This window comes from Perognathus longimembris, chromosome 9 (genome assembly GCF_023159225.1).
Source record: "Perognathus longimembris pacificus isolate PPM17 chromosome 9, ASM2315922v1, whole genome shotgun sequence".
Taxonomy (NCBI): Eukaryota; Metazoa; Chordata; class Mammalia; order Rodentia; family Heteromyidae; genus Perognathus; species Perognathus longimembris.
Genome location: NC_063169.1, coordinates 64,296,374 through 64,314,767, shown reverse-complemented (window position 1 = coordinate 64,314,767; position 18,394 = coordinate 64,296,374). Strand labels below are relative to the sequence as shown.

The window sequence follows — 18,394 nt, the reverse complement described above, 5'->3', positions numbered from 1 at the left end:
GGAAAAAAAGAGCTGTTTATCTCTTCTTTGGGAAATCTTGATGGAGATTTCTCTGGTGGTTCACTGCCAAAAGGATGGTGTTTCCAGAACAGAAGAGTTTGCTACGCTAAGATAAATAAATACAAAGTTAATAAGAAGAAGAAAAGAAAAAAAAAGCACAAAATAATTTGAAGATATCCTATCTCAATGACAAATCAGAATGAGTGTTTTTAATTTTAGTAGAAGAAAATGATCTATGTACATATCAGATGTCCAATACTGTAATTTATTAAAGACTGGCTTTCCAGTTCTATCACAGTTATGTAAAGTTATGTACTTCAGCAAGGGAAAAAAATGAGCTTAACAACTTACTTTTGGGATATAAAGAAAAGTGATTTATTAAAGTAATGCCTACATGTAGCACTGTAAAACATTTTGATGAATAGTATTTCTCCATGGCATATTTTCCTTGAAAATGAAATCCAGTGAAAAGCTAAGTTTTTACTAATGAAAGGTTTTATTAGAAAGAGTTATGAAAAAGGTAATCCTTTACTTCAGACCTTAACTGTTTTCACATAGTATCTTAAGGATGAATTATTTTCAAGCTTTTGAAACTGAACTGCTACTCCTCATCTGTAATTAGAAGGCAGTACAGTGCTCAAATGTTTTAGCTGGCATAAGATTTTCTTGTTTTTATGGAGTTTTTTTTTTCTTTTTCTTTTTCTTTTTTTTTTTTTTTTACAATTCCACTAAATCTCTAAGATAGAAAACTTGCCTGGCTTGGGCATGTACTCTGACATTCAATAAAACGATATCCTATCATGCACAAAAATGATAAATCAGTCATATTTATATTGAGATGTAACATTTGAATATTAATGTCCCCCGGAGACTATTTTTTTAATCTTCAAATGAATGAGTATAATACTGAGTAATCTAAAATGAAAGTTTTAAAAAAGATTTCTATCCACTAAGAACACTGGCCTTATATTCAGGATGATATTAGAAGTATAGGTTTTCTTTGTCATTTTTAACTACCTCTCATTTTTTAATTTATTAAACATTTTTAAAAATAACAAGTTTGGGATTTTCTTTTTAAATTTCTTTTACTTGAAAGGCTGACATTGTATGCTTCTTTTTTTTCCATACACTTACTTATGACATTTCAAGACTTTTTTTTAAAGTAAGTTTGTTTTTGTAATTTATATAGAATTCAGGAGGCATGGTTAAAAGGGCTATTATCTATTCCCTATGCAAATCTTTTCACTGTTGCAGTGTTGGACAAAATGGGATTTTAAAACGATTTGCAAAGTAAAAAACAAAATGTTCTGTTTACACTGGCGTTGCTGACTATCCTGCCGTACTCAGCACTTTTAAATACATTATTTATGACATGTAGTTAAAATGCAAGATAGAAAATATTTATAACAATTTATTTTAACAGTTGTCTGTTTTATTTCCTAAAGTGTATGTTGAGACATATTTTATCCATGTCGTTTAGACATTTTTGAATAATAGTTTTCAGTAATACGTTGAAAATAAATAGCAACAAAGATGTTTACAAAAAAAATCATATTTTTCCTAAAGAGTAATGAAAAACCTAAAAATGTCATTGCTTCTATAAAGTTCTATTGTTCCTAAATCATTTAAGTTTTTTCCTTGATAATTTAGAATTGCATTCATTACGCTACTGTGATATATATATATATATATATGTGCTTATTATATGGTATAGTATACTTGTTGAGGCACAATCAATTGGTGCACATGACTAGAAGATATGTAATATACTATGACACTGCATGCATGAATTTTTTTCATTGTAGACTTTATCATCCTCTGGTTGTTACTATAGATGATGGTGACCTGCTACTCATGAGTTATTTTTATAAGATGCTTTGGACTATTCGAGGAATTGTCAGTATGACAACATGTTTAATATTTTACCAAATGTAAAGGGGCCCTCCTAGAGCACCCCAGTCTCTGCCGTTGGCAGTTGTAGAATTGAAATGCTGAGGTTCACACACTTCCTGGTTATGAAGCTGAGAAGGAATTCAGAGCAGATTTGCGCGCCGCATGTCAGCAGTCGTGCACAGGAGCATTTCTCTGTGCTACACTGACATGATGGGAGGGGGTGAATTTCGCCTTTAATTTCAAAAGCTGTCAAGTTTCCAAAAAATATGCCTGTGTACTTGCAACTCTACAGCTCTTTAAGGTATGGTATCATTTCTTCTGTTTAAATTTCAGAACTGTAATAAACAAACCACAAAAGCCCTCCATTGGTGTCTATGCTACCATTTCCCAGAGTACAATGTTTGCATTAATAGAGTTGGATTTTTCTCTTGAGGAGTGGATTCCTCCCTGTGGAAATCTTAGCACTTTAAAAGGAGCACTTTGTGTTTTACATTGCCAAAATAACTTTCTATACTGTTAGAATCTGCTGATGGGGATAGAAAGAGGTTAATGCACTTTTCGTGGTATCTAATTGCAGGGGTATCTATTGTGGAAAGAAATGAAGAGTATATAGATTGTGTATATTTGTGTAAATTGGAAACTCGGATTTCTTCAGAGAATGATTACATACATAGATCTCAATAATAATGGATGGGTGACTTTTCTTTCTTCTGGCTTCTGTTATTATGTTATCCAAAGCTAGAATAGATTCTCTGACAGTGTTACAGGACTTAGGAATAGAACAAAATAGAAGTTTGATAGTGAAGTTATGAAATGCAATAGTCAGGACATTGTCTCTCTCATGCACATCTGTACACACACACACACACACACACACACACACACACACACACACACACACACACATACCAGTGCTGATAGCTGGCCAAGGTGCATGGGGTATTTATTAGTATCCTTCAATGCTGTCTAGTATAAAATATGTATCATATACTTATCTGATAGCTTTTTTGTAAAAGAAATGTACAAATAGATAAATAATGTTCATTTGTTTGGGAGCAAATACACATTTCATCCCACTGAGCTGATTTACAGTAATACCTCATTCTCAATTTTGAGTTTATTCATTTTTTTCTATGAACCTATCAATGATGAAAAAAGTTTTACTGTTATTGTTATAAGTTACATTTGCAAGAAATACAAAATACTAGGTGCTTTGTCAAACAGATGTAAATGGAAGGAATTAAACACAATCAGAAGCTAGGAAATTAAGAACCTTTAAATTTCTTAAACCCATACAAAAATGTCTATACAATGAACCTTAGCAAATAAAAACTTTAATACTTTGAACTTGATACATTGGCAACTCAGTTTGAAATATGGAAAAGATATTTCCATTTTTTTTGTTCTTCTATTTACATGGACAGTTTTCAACTTTACTTTTCAAATTATATTTTGCAAACATGTATATTTGGGTCTTTTTCAGTTTTAAAACTCCTGAACATACAATGCTATCCTGAGAATACAGTATACAATCTGTAAACCTTTAGTAATTCTTCATTTGCTACAATTATACAATGCTATCCTGAGAACACAGTATACAGTCTGTAAACCTTTAGTAATTCTTCATTTGCTACAATTGCAAGTGTAATTCAATAAAGCTGTTACCAAAAATCTTTCTTCAGATCTTCTTTGCAAAACAGACAATAGCTTTGCAATACCTAGCAGTTATAAGTATCATCTCCACATTCTAGGCTTTGATTTCTTTGTTAGTAGTATAAAAATTATTACTTTTACAGGTATAGTCCTATCCAACCTAAGGCCACATGTTTTCACATTGGTTTATAAGGCTATTCTGGGTGTTGGCTGTAGAGGAAACGGTATGGAAGAAAAGAGTGTTGACCTAGTGACTTACCAGTCAGTGTGCAGACTAATTTGATCGCACTAACAAAAGCTCTACGATGGCCTGGTGATGGTGGCCCACACCTGTAATTCTGGCGACTCAGGAGGCTGAGGTCTGAGGACTGGTTGGAAGGCAGCCTAGGCTGGAAAATCTGTGACATTCTGATATCCAATGAACCACCAAAAAACTGAAATGGAGCTGTGGTTCAAAGTGGTAGAGCACTAGCCTTGAGCAAAAAACCTCAGGGACAAGAGAGCAGGCCTTGAGTTCAAGCCCCATGACTGATTAAAAAAAAAATTTTTTTTAAGAAAAGAAAAAAAGCTCTAAAATGACTAGAGCAAAGGAATGATCTTAAACACCAATGACAATGACCAAATTACATATTTATAATATACCATATGTACAGCCTGAAGTTCATGCTTTCCCCATTACTTCTTCAATTAATCTCTTTTCTATTGTATTTCAGTTTTATCATTTTAAGTCTGTTGACTTACACCTGTTGATTTAGCTGGCTGTGTTAAAATGATACCACAGGCAGTCCTTGCTGACTGAAATGTCTGGCCACAAGATTTACCTCGAGAATGTAGAATGGGAGAACATCAAGAACTTAGAACAACAAATGTGATGTCCAGTTATGTTTCTCTCTCCTATGATGGAGGGTTGTAGGTACATTATAGATCCTCTCTAAATCTGTTTCTTTATCTCCAAATGAAGAATATGAATTGAGAGGATGACAGGGAGCATTAAGTAAAAGAAGTCATACCAATGTCATTGCTTTCATATTCAAACTACTATCTTCAGTCCACTACAATCACCCCACCAAGTCTACAATCTGGAAATATTTTTTCTAGTCTAATAATGTTCCTTTCAAATATGTGTACAATGCTAGAGGAAAATAGAAATAAAATAATGTTCCCTGGGAAACAAATAATAGAAAATCAAGTCACTTAAATGTATAAAAGGCCAAAAGCAAGTTAATATAAGAGACAGACCATTAGAAGGCTTCCTTTTTAATAGGAATATGATTTTTTTCAACAATTGTACTACGAACTTGTGGAAAGAAAAAATGAAAGTGGGTATGTGTTCATAAATTTTTCATTAAACTTTTTCACTTACTTGGGGCACAAGAAATAAACTAATTTTGATTCATTAAGTCTATTTCATTCAGATTTCCTTAGTTTTAACTTACTGTCCTCTTTGTCCCCAAACCCCATTCAAGGTCCCACAGTACATTTAGTTGTCATGTCTCTAGGCTCCTTTAAGTTGTTTCTCAATCTTTCCCTGTTTTGATTATCTTGGCAATTTTGAGGAGTAAGTATAGTCTGAGGAGTAAGTATAGTATATATTTCTCAGAATATCGCTCTGTTGGGACTGATTTATTTCTCATGAATGGAAGGTTTTGGATGTGGAAAGGAATAGTACCACCCCTATGACATTGCAGGTACATGCCACCAGTATGACTGTTCTTATGAGAGCCCCTCACTTTCTGGTTCTCTAGCTGTCAATGTTTGTGGGGATGTCTGACTGAGGCACTGCCGTGTAGATTTCTCCGCTTAACTTTATAGGTTCTATGGAAGTAAGTATGGTGGACATTTGCATGTTGCTAAAGAAAATTCTGAGCAGGTTTCTCAACACTAATATTAAGTTCCATTCAAAGATTCTTAAGGAGTGCTATGAAGAAAATACAATGAACTGGAAAGTGAAATAGGAGAAGGAAATTCCAAAGGAGAGTTGAATGTTCATTGAATAGAGGTGAAAGATAATGTTTTAACTTCAGACTACCTATCTTTACCACATACTTTGAGTATCAAAGATCTCCATCTTTCTTATTGTATGAGATAAATTTATAATAATTTTACTTAGTGCTTTTCTATATTTGCTCCACTGAACAATGTACACAGTATTGAAGTAATGTTTTAAAAAAACAACTTAGTATTTCTTCCCTGGTTTTAACTTAGTTGTCATAAATACAGTGTCCTTGTATATGATTTGGAGATATTAAAATGAATTTCAATGCATTTAATTCTGTAAAATTTATTGTATTGAACATGCATATTTTCTTACTACCATGTTCATTATAATTACTAATCTGTATTTTGGGTTCAACCAATATTTGTTACTGGACTATACAGAAGTTTTGAATGCATGAATAAACTTATAAAACACCATGCTTGGTAATTTTGTGATGCCAAATTAACTGTAGGTACTCAATAATTAAATAGAAAATCCAAGCTATTTTTCCTCTAATTTAAAATTTATGGGTTTTTATTCCCCTTTCCTTGAACCTATTTTGTCATTTTATCTATGTACATTAATAGACTTCCTGAAAATGCTAGAATTTTCACCATGTAATAGAATTTGAGCATGACAATGATATAAGAAAATTCAGAAGTCTCTAAGTATATTTTGGATTTTTAAGCAAGTCAAACAACAGCTGTTTTCATTTAACTACATTATGGAAACCTGGATATTGTAAAATGCATATGCATTACATTAACTTTCTTAAAATGATTTGGATTAATAAAAGATTTCAATGTATATTTAGAAAAGTTACTGTTTCATCATTAAAGTAACTCTATAGAAATAAAACATTCACACATGTTGTTTAAATTGTTTGTGCATTGAGGGAAAATAAAATTCCCAATGGACGCTTTACATTGCTCTATAAGTATTGATATTTTGTACCCCTTATAAATGAAAACATATTCTTCAAACAACTTACATTTTCAGAATTCAGCTGAGAGGAATGTGCTGAATTCAAATTACTCTCACCATTTATCTCTTGGGTACAAAAATTACATAGGAGTTTAGAATTAGGGAGTAACCATTACTCATAGAGATATAATCAACCAGGAAGTCCTGATACTCAAGATAAAAGTTTAAATGGATTTCAACTTTATCTTACAGCAAAGCATTCTTATGAAGTTGCACGAACTTGAATACAGAAATATACAAACTACAAGGAAGTATCCTTGTAATTAGTTGAGGTTTTAAGTAGCAAAACTACTTTTGTTTTCTATTACTCCAGGTATATCATTTTTTACAATTCATTTTGCAATTGTATATACAGTAGTAGTAAGAGCAACAAAGGAAATTCAGTTTAGTAGAAATTTACGCTTGATAGTTTGTTAGATGACTGAAGAATACTTTCTCTCTTAAGACCACATGATTGTTTTGTACAAAGAACAAATTAGAAGGTCTTTTAGTACATCATTCCTCCAAATACTGAGCAGTGAAACACCACTTAATAGATCTATCCAAATCAATTAGGTAGTAGGAATTCCAAGACTGAGCCCCCTGCATCTCCAGGAATATTTTGGTTGTGCTTATTACCCATTTCCCTGGTGGGCTGTGAACAAGCCTTTTGACAATTGTGAGAACTTTGTACCAACAATAAACTTCAGTATTCGCAGGACCTATCCACAGGTGCCATTGGGAGCAGAGTGGTGGAGTGGCGGGGAGGGGTAGGTAGTAAGGCTACCAGAGGCAAATCTTTATTTTTCATTGTGTTCCTGGGATTGAAGCCACAGCTCAGGCAATGCCCTCCACTACTGAGCAACAACCCCAGCCCAAAGGAAGATCTTTGAAACTTTGTTATATTAGTTTATTGTCATGGATCCACTCACCCTCTTGAACAACAACAGCAACAAATTCTGACAATAAGAGAATGTACCGGCAGGTGAGAAAATGAATCGTTTGGAAGAAGCGTTTAAGATTACGTAGCAGATGAAGGGCGGGATGTAGGTTTTGTCTCATCCCTCAATGGTTGTCTTAGAAATGCTTGCTATTTCCTCATGAATACAAACGTAATGCACTCCCTGTAGAAAATACAAATACAGAAAGACTGTGGTTCCACACCAGACAGGGCAAAAAGGAGAGCTATATATCTCATCCAGTATTAGACCCTCTAATTCTACCTATGTAAGGAGTTATCTTGGATCTGATATGCTGTCAGCATTCCTGCTGTTTGGAGCCGGTCTGGGCAACATTGCAGAGATTCTTCTATCTGCAAAATAACTAAAGCAGAAGCTGTAGTAGAGGCTGAGGTTGTAGGAGCACCTGTCTAGCAAGCAGAGAGAGGATGTGAGTTCAAACTCCATTCCTGATAAACAGGCATGTGTGGTCATGCGGTGACCACCCAGGGCTCTGTGAACAGATCCTCTCAGAGTGGGGAGCAGCCATCTGGAGCTTTCCCCGGCCAGCTCTCGCCCGCACAGGCAGGCGAGGCCTACCTGGGCTTAGAGGAGGTGCCAGGTGCCTGGGCCCGCCCACTCGCTCGCGCCCCGCCCCTCCACTTTGGGTCTGCAGGACCCTCAGCATCTTTCCCGTGCTTTTCCGGAAGTGCTCACCAGTGCTTCCGGTTGGTCCTTTAAAACCGGACACTGGACGGGGCGGAGCTAATTCCCTACCTGATCTCGTAGTCCATGCAATGTCGCGAGACTTGAGGTCCTTCGACCGCCGCCGGTTCCGGTGTAGCCTGGCGTCGGCGTGGTGGGGGGCGGGATGCGTTGCCGGCTTCTGTGGGGCGCTGCCCGGTGTCTGCGCGCCGGCCGGTCGCCCGGCCCGCCCCGCCGGGCCCTCAGCTGCGGCAGTCCGCAGCTGGAGGAGTTGTTCGCCCGCGGCGGGCCCTTGAGGACCTTCCTGGATCGCCCGGAAGCCCAGTTCCCGGGCCGGGGGCCCGAGTTGGTGGCTGCGGCCCGGCTCCTGAGCGAGAGAGAGCGGGAGCTGCGCGAGACCGAGGCCCTGCTGCGCGGTAAGGCCGGGCCGGGCCCGGGGGGGCTGAGGCGGCGGGGCCCGGGGGCTGCGCGAGACCGAGGCCCTGCTGCGCGGTAAGGCCGGGCCGGGCCCCGGGGGGCTGAGGCGGCGGGGCCCGGGGGGCTGCGCGAGACCGAGGCCCTGCTGCGCGGTAAGGCCGGGCCGGGCCCGGAGGGGCTGAGGCGGCGGGGCCCGGGGGCTCCGCGGCGGCCTCTGCGCAGTTCCTCCGCCCCCTTCACCCGGCCGCCGCCTGGGCAGCCGCGCCCCCCCCCCCCCGCACCGCCCGGCGGCCCCACGTCCTTAGGGTGGGACGCGGCCCACAGCTCTATGCCTTCGTGTGCTGTGGTGGAGCCGGAGCGGGAAACTCAGTTCCGTACTGTGAAGGTTGCGTCGGGGCGAAATGTTAGCAAAGTTTAGCTTCTTTAGTCGTCTTCATGGGCGTTTTAGCTTCATAGTTGCATGCTTATGAAAGTTAGTGTATCAAGTACTCTTAGGCCGTTATGAGAAGACAGAATGCCCTTCAGCCACAATAATAAATCTCCTACAGTCTGTCGGCAATGTAGCATTGTTCATGATGATGTAATTGTACCTCTTTCCTTAGATGAGAATGAAGATCTACGGAAACTTGCGGAAAATGAAATAGCTTTGTGTCAAAAGGAAATAAGTCAGTTGAAGCACCAGGTATGGTGTTTGTGGAATTTAAGCACTAATGCCATTACTATTTTTGTACTTTATTAGATGCTCGTAAAATAAGAAGTAATTAGCTTAGTTTTAAAAATAAATTTGGTACTATATCTTTACACTATTGTAGTTGTCAGAAATTATATCAAAGATATACAATATCATGTTTTGACATATCCATGCATTGTAAAATTATTGCCACTAACTGTAAACAAGATCTTTAATGCAGACAAAGACATACTTCCTCTGGTTCTGTTATGCTAAAACAAATACCACATTGTTAGCATTTTCTGGAAGGGCAGTAAAATATTGGTCCATTTTCCCTCTTAAGTTTTTTAAGGGAATAGAAAAGTGAAGGATAGAGATGTTACAGAGTCAGAGCATATGGTAATTATGTCTCAATCTTTGTGCCCAGTACTATTAGCCAATTCTGACACGTTTTCTCTTCCATATTAAAAAAGCTGAAAGAAACCCAAGTGAAACTTGAGTGCTTTTGTTTTTCTTTCCTATCCTACATAAGGTGTAATACTCTATTCAAAAGCACTTAATTCCTATTCACCGAATAGACTGATATAAAGCATACTAAAAACTCCAAGAAGAAATAAGCCTGCAAGTTTTAGTTGAATTTTATAGCATTTATAGTATCATTAATATTTTGTGGAAGCTATTCATTTCTAATATTAAGATGATTGAACAGTATTAAACTGCAGCATTAAATGAATTCCTCAGAGAAATTTGTCATAGGTTAAGTTTTAAATCTTTATTATAGCAGGGGCAATACTCTTTTTAATTTACAGATTGTCTTACTTTTGGTTCCCTCAGAAGAAACAGATGAAAATGATCTGATCCTGGAGGTAACTGCAGGAGTTGGGGGTCAGGAGGCAATGTTGTTTACCGCAGAGATGTTTGATATGTATCAGCAATATGCTTCATTTAAAAGATGGCATTTTGAAATCCTGGAATACTTTCAAAGTGAAATAGGTCAGTAAACCAGTCAGTTTGTTTTCATAGAGTGTTAATTTAATTCATCCACACTTATCTTAGGAGCAAGACTTGAACTTACTTGTCAGCAAGTCAAATCAATGTTATATTCATTATTTACTTAATATTTTACTTAATATTAAAAGGCCTGCTGATAGTCATTCAGAAATAATCAATCACTAATAATAGTCCTTAAAGAAGTCATTTAGCTTTGTCAGTTTGCACCATATGTGTGTGTTTAGCAGTTGTAAGCAGTAAAGATTACATATTAAAGCAGTGAACATGATAGACATGCTAATGGTTTGCACTCTGTGATTATCTTCTTTTGTGGATATATATATATTTCAAAGTGGTAGATGTGATGGTCAATTGTTTATATGTGACAGAAGTACTAAAAAGACTTCTGTTTTCCCTGTATTTCCAAGGTGGCCTTAGACATGCGTCTGCCAGCATTGGGGGACCAGACGCCTATAAACACATGAAGTATGAAGGAGGGGTGCACAGAGTACAACGAGTGCCAAAAACTGAGAAGCAAGGCCGCATCCATACCAGCACCATGACAGTGGCAATCTTGCCCCAACCTACTGAGGTAATATTCTGGACTTAGCAGAACGTTTACCTTGAACCAGCCTTACTCAAGAGTGTAACGAAATTAATGTCTGTTTTGTCTAACCTTTTGGTGTTTTCACATATGTTGCATTGCTGTTGACAGTTTATTATATATTAGCACGAAAATGTAACTTGACAGCAAATGATAAGAATTAAATATACAAATGAGCCACTCTTGCATAGATATTGTGAGACCATCTTCCTAGGTAAAGCAGAACAGGCTGATTGTCCTCAGAATGATTTGTATGACTGGCTCCCAGGTATTATTAGTACCAGGACCATTGTTTTTTAAAAAAAGTTACTGTTTCATAACTTGGTCATGTTAAAGTGAAAACATATTATTAGTGTTTTTACTGAGTGTATTTTATCCTCACAAAGTAAAGTCTCAGCCAGTATTTATAAGAAAACAGAATTTTTGTTATGCTTGATTTTCCTTCTCATGAAAAGTGTGATAGGAAATTTTTGTTTTTCAGAAATTAGTTGAATGATTTGAGAAGAAAGTTTGAGAGTTTCTATTATTTTGAGAAAACATACTACTTGGGTTCTCTAAAAGAGTTGATAAAATTTTTTTTCTAGGTCTGGGTGTGTAAGAAGCCTAGAGAAGGAATGTTATAAGAGACAGAGTAAATGGCTGGAGTCACTTTGATTTAAGCTTCTTGGAGATGGTCAGAGATTGAGGACCACGTGTCAGCTATATGTTGCTTCTAGCAATTGTGGTTGTGTGGAGGAACATAAGGTTTAGGGAATCCTAGCAGTCTTACTGCAGTCCATAGTTCCTAGAAGGAATACAGATAACACAGAATTTCAAATCCTAAATATTTCCTCATAGATTAATCTGGTGATTAATCCTAAAGACTTGAGAATTGACACTAAACGAGCCAGTGGAGCTGGGGGTCAGCATGTAAACACCACAGACAGTGCTGTCCGCATACTTCATCTTCCAACAGGTGAGTACTTATTTTTGCTACTTTAACATTTGGAGAGAAACCCATTTCTAAAGGATCTGACTAGTTTTTGCTGAAATAGACCTGTTACCAAAGGAATATAAGGACTATTGCTAATCACTTGGGTTATTTAGATTCTATAACTCATACTTGGCACAGCCAGACAGAAGTGGGGGTTTCTGAGTGGATTTCCATTTCGGACTGTGCTCTGAATCACTGGTCTTAACCGCTTAGGGGAGAGGATAACATAGACTCCTTTGAGAAAATGGAAGTATTGGACTTCCCACCCAGAACACAGACACTGTAAGCCAGTTTGACCAAGCAATATAAACTAAAAAGAAATTTCAAAAACAAAACTTTTAATTCCTTCAGTCACATTGCTCAGCTCATTTGGTACAAAGAATCCCAGTCAAACTGACCTACGTTGTCTCCTGTGGTGTTTTAATTATTCAATCACCTGCTTGGCATTTTTCCCTGCCCTGTAAGTATGCCTCTCAAAAAGCAAGTGGTACAACCAGCTAAGACAAAACCTTAATTAAAAAAAAAAATACTACTTGTTCCAAGATGGCATTAAGACACACTTCAAATTTTTCAAAAAAATAGCAGAGGGTATATGTTTTCAGGTGTGGAATAGAGGCAAAATAAATCCTCAAAAAACATGAGGGAGGAGTAATAAACAGTACAAGAAATGTATCCAATGCCTAACAAATGAAACTGTAACCTCTCTGTACATTAGTTTGATAATAAGAAAAAAATAAAAACATTGTTACCTGTAGTAATAGGATTTCGAATTTCAAGTTCTATAATTTATTTTTAACTGGTTGTACTGGGGTTTGAACTCAGCACTTTGTTTCATGCTTGCTAGCAAGCTATACTACTGGAACCACACCTCCAGCCCTTTTATTTAGTGTATACTGTGTACATGTTTATACTGTATATATAGTGTATGCTTTATATATAGTTTTTCCTCAGTAGCTTTTTTTAATCTGAGGATATGGGCAAACTATGTTAAATCTAAATGTTTTATTATGTATGCTTTGAATATGGAAATGCTTTGTGTTATAGCTCAAACTTAAGGTCTAATATGGTTTACAAAATTATTTAAGCTTTAAGTCGTTAGGTTAGAGGCCTGTTTTTCTCTCCAGGTAGCAGAAAAAGGATGAGAAAGGAATATTCCTTGACAATAAATACAATTTTTTCATACTCCTAACACTATTCAGGTATTGTTTCTGAGTGTCAACAGGAGAGATCACAACTGCAAAACAAAGAAACAGCTATGAAAAAGCTGCGTGCAAAGCTGTACAGCATGCATCTGGAGGAAGAAACAAGTAAAAGATATAATGCTAGGAAAGTCCAGGTAAATCGAACCTTGATGCTTCTGAGGAATATAAAATGTTCCCTGGTTAATTGAGGATTGTTTGGTGGTGGTGGTGGTCGTGGTCGTGGTGGTCATGGGGCTGGAACATGGGCCCTGGGTGCTGTCCCTGAGCTCTTCAGCCCAAGGCTCGTGGCTTTACCACTTTGAGCCACAGTGCTGCCACTTCCAGTTTTCTGGTGGTTAAATGGAGATCAGTCTCACGGACTTTCCTGCCCAGGCTGGTTTTGAACTGCGATCCTCGGATCGGATCTCAGCCTCCTGAGTAGCTAGGATTACAGCCATGAGTCACCGCGGTGGTGCCCGTACTTTTTCACTAAAAAAAAATATGTTTTTAAAATTCTAGTCCTGGAGCTTGAACTAGGGACCTGGGTGCTGTCCCTAAGCTGCTTTTGCTCAAGTCTAGCACTATACCACTTGAGTCACAGTTTCTATTGGCTTTCTTGGTAGTTTATTGAAGATCAGAATCTCACACTTTTCCACCCAGGGTGGCTTCAAATCAAAATCTTCAGATCTCAGCCCCTTGAGTAGGTTTACAGGTGTGAGCTAACAGTGGCTGACCCCATTCACTTTTACTTTCTTGAAATTATGGAAGCAAGAAAGCTGGAAAGCAAGCTGATCTTATTTTCTAGTTGCCACTTTTTACCTTACAGAGTCCTTGTAAGACTTCTCAATATGGGGGCATGTATCACCTTGTCATCCTCAAGATGACTATATTCATTCACAGAGATTTATCTACTACTTACATATCATCTGTCTTCCAGCTTTCATTGTGTGGGAGGTAGTAATTGTATTTTACAAATATGAAAATGGAAGTTTAAAGTTCAAGTAAATTGCCTAACGTCAGAGCATGGAATTTTCAGAGAGGATGTAAACATTAACTTGTCTGATTTTAAAAGCCACATTTCTTTGCTTCTTTATCATATGAACCCTATGTTATTTGGGGACCTAGTAATTTTAAAACTTGGCTCTAGCATTGTGAGTTATTGTACATCAAGAACTTTGTACTGAAGTTGGCTGAACTTGTAAGCTTAAGTTGTCTGAATCTAACTACATCTCCTGTCTTTTCTTACATATTTAGGTTGGAACTAAAGCAAGGTCAGAGAAAATAAGAACATACAATTTTCCACAGAACCGGGTCACAGATCATAGAATAAACAAATCTCTGCACAATCTGGAAGCTTTTATGCAAGGAGACTGTCTGCTGGATGAACTCATACAGTCACTGAAGGACTATGCTGATTATGAATCCTTAGTAGAAATAATTTCCAAAAAAGACTAAGTTGATTTGTTATTCAAGCTTTTTATAATATAGATTAAGACATTTTGATAGCAAGTTGTGTTATGTGTAAATACATAAATCTTGGAGAAATTATTTTTATGTAAGACATCTAATGGATGAAGAAAATTTGGCTTCACTTGTGAAAAAATTCATTTAAAATGATAGAAACAAGATACTAAATACAGGGTCTTAGGAGGCAAACCATGTTATTAATTGTCTGCTAATAGAATTAATGATTAAGAGGGTATAAAGGTAAATGTTGAATTACTAGCGTGGATAATACCCTAGGACTGGGCAAGACTGCAGCAAAAGCATACATTTAAAGTGGGATTCTGTGCCTCATAGCGGAGGCTGGCCAGTTAGGGCATGTGACTGCAGATTCACCATGGCTTGCTCTGAGCCAGTGCTGCTGCGCAGTTGCTGAACAAGACTTGTAATTGAGAAGTCAGACCCTTAGGGACTGGAAAACAAGCCTCCTGTCAATGTGTGAACAAAAGTAGATGGTGAGCCTCCTGGATTTCTGTCTCTGGTTCTCCAGAGAAGCAGAACTAACAGGGTATATACAGATTTATTGCAACAATTGACTCCTGTTCTTGAGACTGATGAGGCCAAATGTGCAGTGGAAAAGTATGTTAGAGGCCCAGGAAGAATACACTCCATAGCTCTCTCTTGCTTAGAGAGGAGGCTAGTTTTGTTCTATATGGACCTTCAGCTGATTGGCTGAAATCCACTGACATGAAAATCACTGATTAAGTATTAGTTCCATTTAGAGCTCCCTCAGAAATACCCAGAGTAACTAGCGTTACCAAATATGTGGGTGTCCATGGCTGGCCAAATGGATAAAAAAAAATTAGTGCTCCAGGGTTGTCCCTAGTAGCCATGTCACAAAATAGGAGAAATGAAGAGAAATTATTCTGCTTGCACCATGCCTCCCATTACCCTGGACTGACAAAGCTTATTATGGTCCCGGCTGGTTAAGAAGAAATGCACATCTTGCTACGGTCTGAACGTATATGCTCCAAAATCTAGATGTGGCCAGTGTGACAGTATTAAGACCACAGCTCCTACAATAAGTCATGAGAGTTCATCCTTGTGAGTGGTGTTAATGCCCTTAGAAAAGTCTTTAAGCCAGGTGCTGGTGGCTCATGCCTGTAATCTTAGCTACTCAGGTGGCTGAGATCAGAGGATCTTCATTTGAAGCCATCCTAGGCAGGAAAGTCATCAAGAGGCTTGTCGCCAATTGACCACCAAAAATCTGAAATTAAAGCAGTGCCTTAAAGGCAAAAGCCTAGCCTTCAGCAAAAGTTCAGGGATCGCACCCAGGCCCTGAGTTCAAGCCCCAAGACCAGCAAAATAAAAGTCTTGCAACATCTGGCTAGCTTGCCCTTCTGCCAAATGAGAAGGCAAAAGGACCCTTAGCAGACAGCAAGTGACAGTGCCTTGACCTTGAGCTTTGTACTCTGTAGACCTCTTAAGAAATTTGTTCATTATAAATTTCCTACTCAGTATTCTGTTACAGCAACACAAATGGACAAAGACAAGGCCTGTCTGTGTAATGGTGGTGAATGTGTTGCTCCAAGACAATAAATTTAAATGGCAAAAGCACACTTACTGCTTACTTGCAATAGTATGTTTTCATATTTGGTTAATGTTGGAAAGAAATTGCAAATGTTTTCATTGCACCCTTAATATTTCAGACTTAATTTTCCATGAATGGCATTCATCACATAACAAAATTCACTGTAAATCCGAAATACCTTTTTTTCTTGTAGATGATATACAGAGGGGTTAGTTATGCATAAAATTCGTGTTGAACATGTTACCCCCTCCCTTGTTTTCTCCTGCCCCAAATACCTTTGTGTTTTTTTTTCTTGTGCCAGTACTGGGGTTTATTTAAATACTCAAGAATTCAAATTTCTCTAGTTCTCCCCCAAATGTGTTAGAACTGCTTCTTCACACAAAGGTCCACGTAGAGATTATGGTTCAGGGCTGGGAATATGGCCTAGTGGCAAGAGTGTTTGCCTCCTATACATGAAGCCCAGGGTTCAATTCCCCAGCACCACATATATAGAAAATGGCCAGAAGTGGCGCTGTGGTTCAAGAGGCAGAGTGCTAGCCTTGAGCAAAAAGAAGCCAGGGACAGTGCTCACTCAGGCCCTCAGTCCAAGACCCAGGACTGGCAAAAGAAAAAAAAAAAAGATTATGGTTCAATTTTGGTGGGTTTCTCAGATTAATTTAGAACAGGCTGCCAGTTCCTATTGCCCTATAGGCCTTTTTCATGGTAGTGCAGAGTGCATTTAAGGAGCTAGATAGTTATAATGTTATTTAATTTGTTCAGATCCATAGTTTCTTGCAAACTGGAGGCTAGAGCTTAGAAGTAACCAGTTTACCTACTCACTCCCTTTTGACATTTATTATATATACATTATGTATACACATATGCACATATATACAGCTAGACTTGAAATGATGCTTTGTGGTGATGTCGGTAGTGTAAAAAGTGACAGGTAAGACAAGTTTGAGTTACTATATGAACTAAAAAGAATTTAGATTCAGGGCTGGGGATATGGCCTAGTGGCAAGAGTGCCTGCTTCATATACATGAGGCCCTGGGTTTGATTCCCCAGCACCACATATACAGAACATGGCCAGAAGTGGCGCTGTGACTCAAGTGGCAGAGTGCTAGCCTTGAGCAAAAAGAAGCCAGGGACAGTGCTCAGGCCTTGAGTCCAAGCCCCAGGACTGGCCAAAAAAAAAAAAAAAAAAAAGAATTTAGATTCAAAAATGATCTTAAAGCCAAGCTAGTAAAATCCTTATGAAAGGTTTCTCTCGGGGCTGGGAATGTGGCTTAGCGGTAGAGTGTGTGCCTCGCATGCATGAAGCTCTGGGTTTGATTCCTTAGCACCACATACACAGAGCTGGAAGTGGCACCTGTGACTCGAGGTAGAGTGTTAGCCCTAAGCAAAAAGGGAGCCAGGGACAGTGCTCAGCCCCAGGACTGGCAAAAAATCCAAAAAAAAAAAAAAAAAAAAAGGTTTTCTCTCAAAGGTTTTCTTATTTGTCCATGGCACTTAGTTATGTGTAACTCTTCTGAGAAGACTAGAGAAGTGGGGGCCTGGAGGAAAGGAAGGTCTAGAAATGTTTGCTAGGAGCTGACACTTTGTGCTAACAGAGGATAAAGAAATGTGCTTGACAACATGTCAGGTGCTCCATAAAGAGAAAAGTTGTAAGAAGCAAGAATTGCACCTTAGTATTTTTCATCTCTATATCTGAAGATAGAAGAGGTGTTAAACATGACCTAAAGTTAAATAGGATAGTAATTACCTGTATCATGCCCTAGTCTAACAGGAAAGTTCACTCCGTGTGTGTGTGTGTGCACGTGCGCGCACACACGTTTATATTGGGGCTTGAACTCAGAACCTTGGGCTTTTCTTGGCTTTTGCTCAATACTGACACCCTATACAAACTGCTCCTCCAATTCCAGCTTCATGCTGGAATGGGATAAAGAATCACGGCTTTGGCTGGCTGGCTTTGAGCTGTGACCCTCGGGTCTCAGCCTCTTGAGTAATTAGGATTGTAGACCTTAGCCACCAGCTTCTGAATCCCCCTCCTGCAGGAGTTTGACCTCTTGGTTCTAAGGGCAATCAACTGCTCCTCAGGGATCTTCCAGGTCTGCAGGACTCAAAGTCCATGAACTCCATTCAGCAGTTGTGAAAGTCTAGTTACCACAGCGAGAGTTAACTTTTAACAACCATCATAAAATGGACATAACCCTAAAATCATTTTGAGAATTAAATGCTAATAGTAACCTTTACCAGCACATAAGAGAAACCTATTATGATTTTAGTAACTCAACAAAGCATCTTGCTAAATTCTTACAACTACAGAGCATTATCAGAAAAAAAAAATCCCTCTAGACTTCACATGGAAACTTAAAAGATCTTACAAGATCTGGTTTACCTCTGACCTCTCTTT

The 18,394-nt window shown here is 38.3% G+C and overlaps 1 protein-coding gene across 7 annotated transcripts; it reads left to right on the top strand.

The window, feature by feature from the left end:
- Window positions 1-8,265: 8,265 nt before the first annotated feature.
- Mtrf1l (mitochondrial translation release factor 1 like) lies at window positions 8,266-14,513 on the top strand. Of its 7 annotated transcripts, none has more exons than XM_048354313.1 (7): window positions 8,266-8,546; window positions 9,150-9,229; window positions 10,027-10,210; window positions 10,636-10,799; window positions 11,649-11,766; window positions 12,984-13,120; window positions 14,220-14,513. In XM_048354313.1, the coding sequence occupies exons 1-7, from the start codon at window positions 8,297-8,299 to the stop codon at window positions 14,418-14,420; spliced, it is 1,134 nt and encodes a 377-aa protein (XP_048210270.1). In that variant the 5' UTR covers window positions 8,266-8,296; the 3' UTR covers window positions 14,421-14,513. The 7 variants fall into 7 exon arrangements, with proteins under 7 accessions (XP_048210270.1, XP_048210272.1, XP_048210276.1 ...); XM_048354320.1 differs by lacking the exon at window positions 8,266-8,546 and adding an exon at window positions 8,677-8,699; XM_048354314.1 differs by lacking the exon at window positions 8,266-8,546 and adding an exon at window positions 8,679-8,699 and having other exon boundaries at window positions 10,052-10,210.
- The last annotated feature ends 3,881 nt before the right edge of the window (window positions 14,514-18,394 follow it).

What these genes read in the sequence shown, in the direction of transcription:
- Mtrf1l (XM_048354313.1), top strand. Translation starts at nt 8,297, where the DNA reads ATGCGTTGCCGGCTTCTGTGGGGCGCTGCCCGGTGTCTGCGCGCCGGC. An exon ending in ATACTTTCAAAGTGAAATAG is followed by an intron (nt 10,211 to 10,635) that starts GTCAGTAAACCA and finishes TGTATTTCCAAG; the next exon opens with GTGGCCTTAGACATGCGTCT. An exon ending in TCTTGCCCCAACCTACTGAG is followed by an intron (nt 10,800 to 11,648) that starts GTAATATTCTGG and finishes ATTTCCTCATAG; the next exon opens with ATTAATCTGGTGATTAATCC.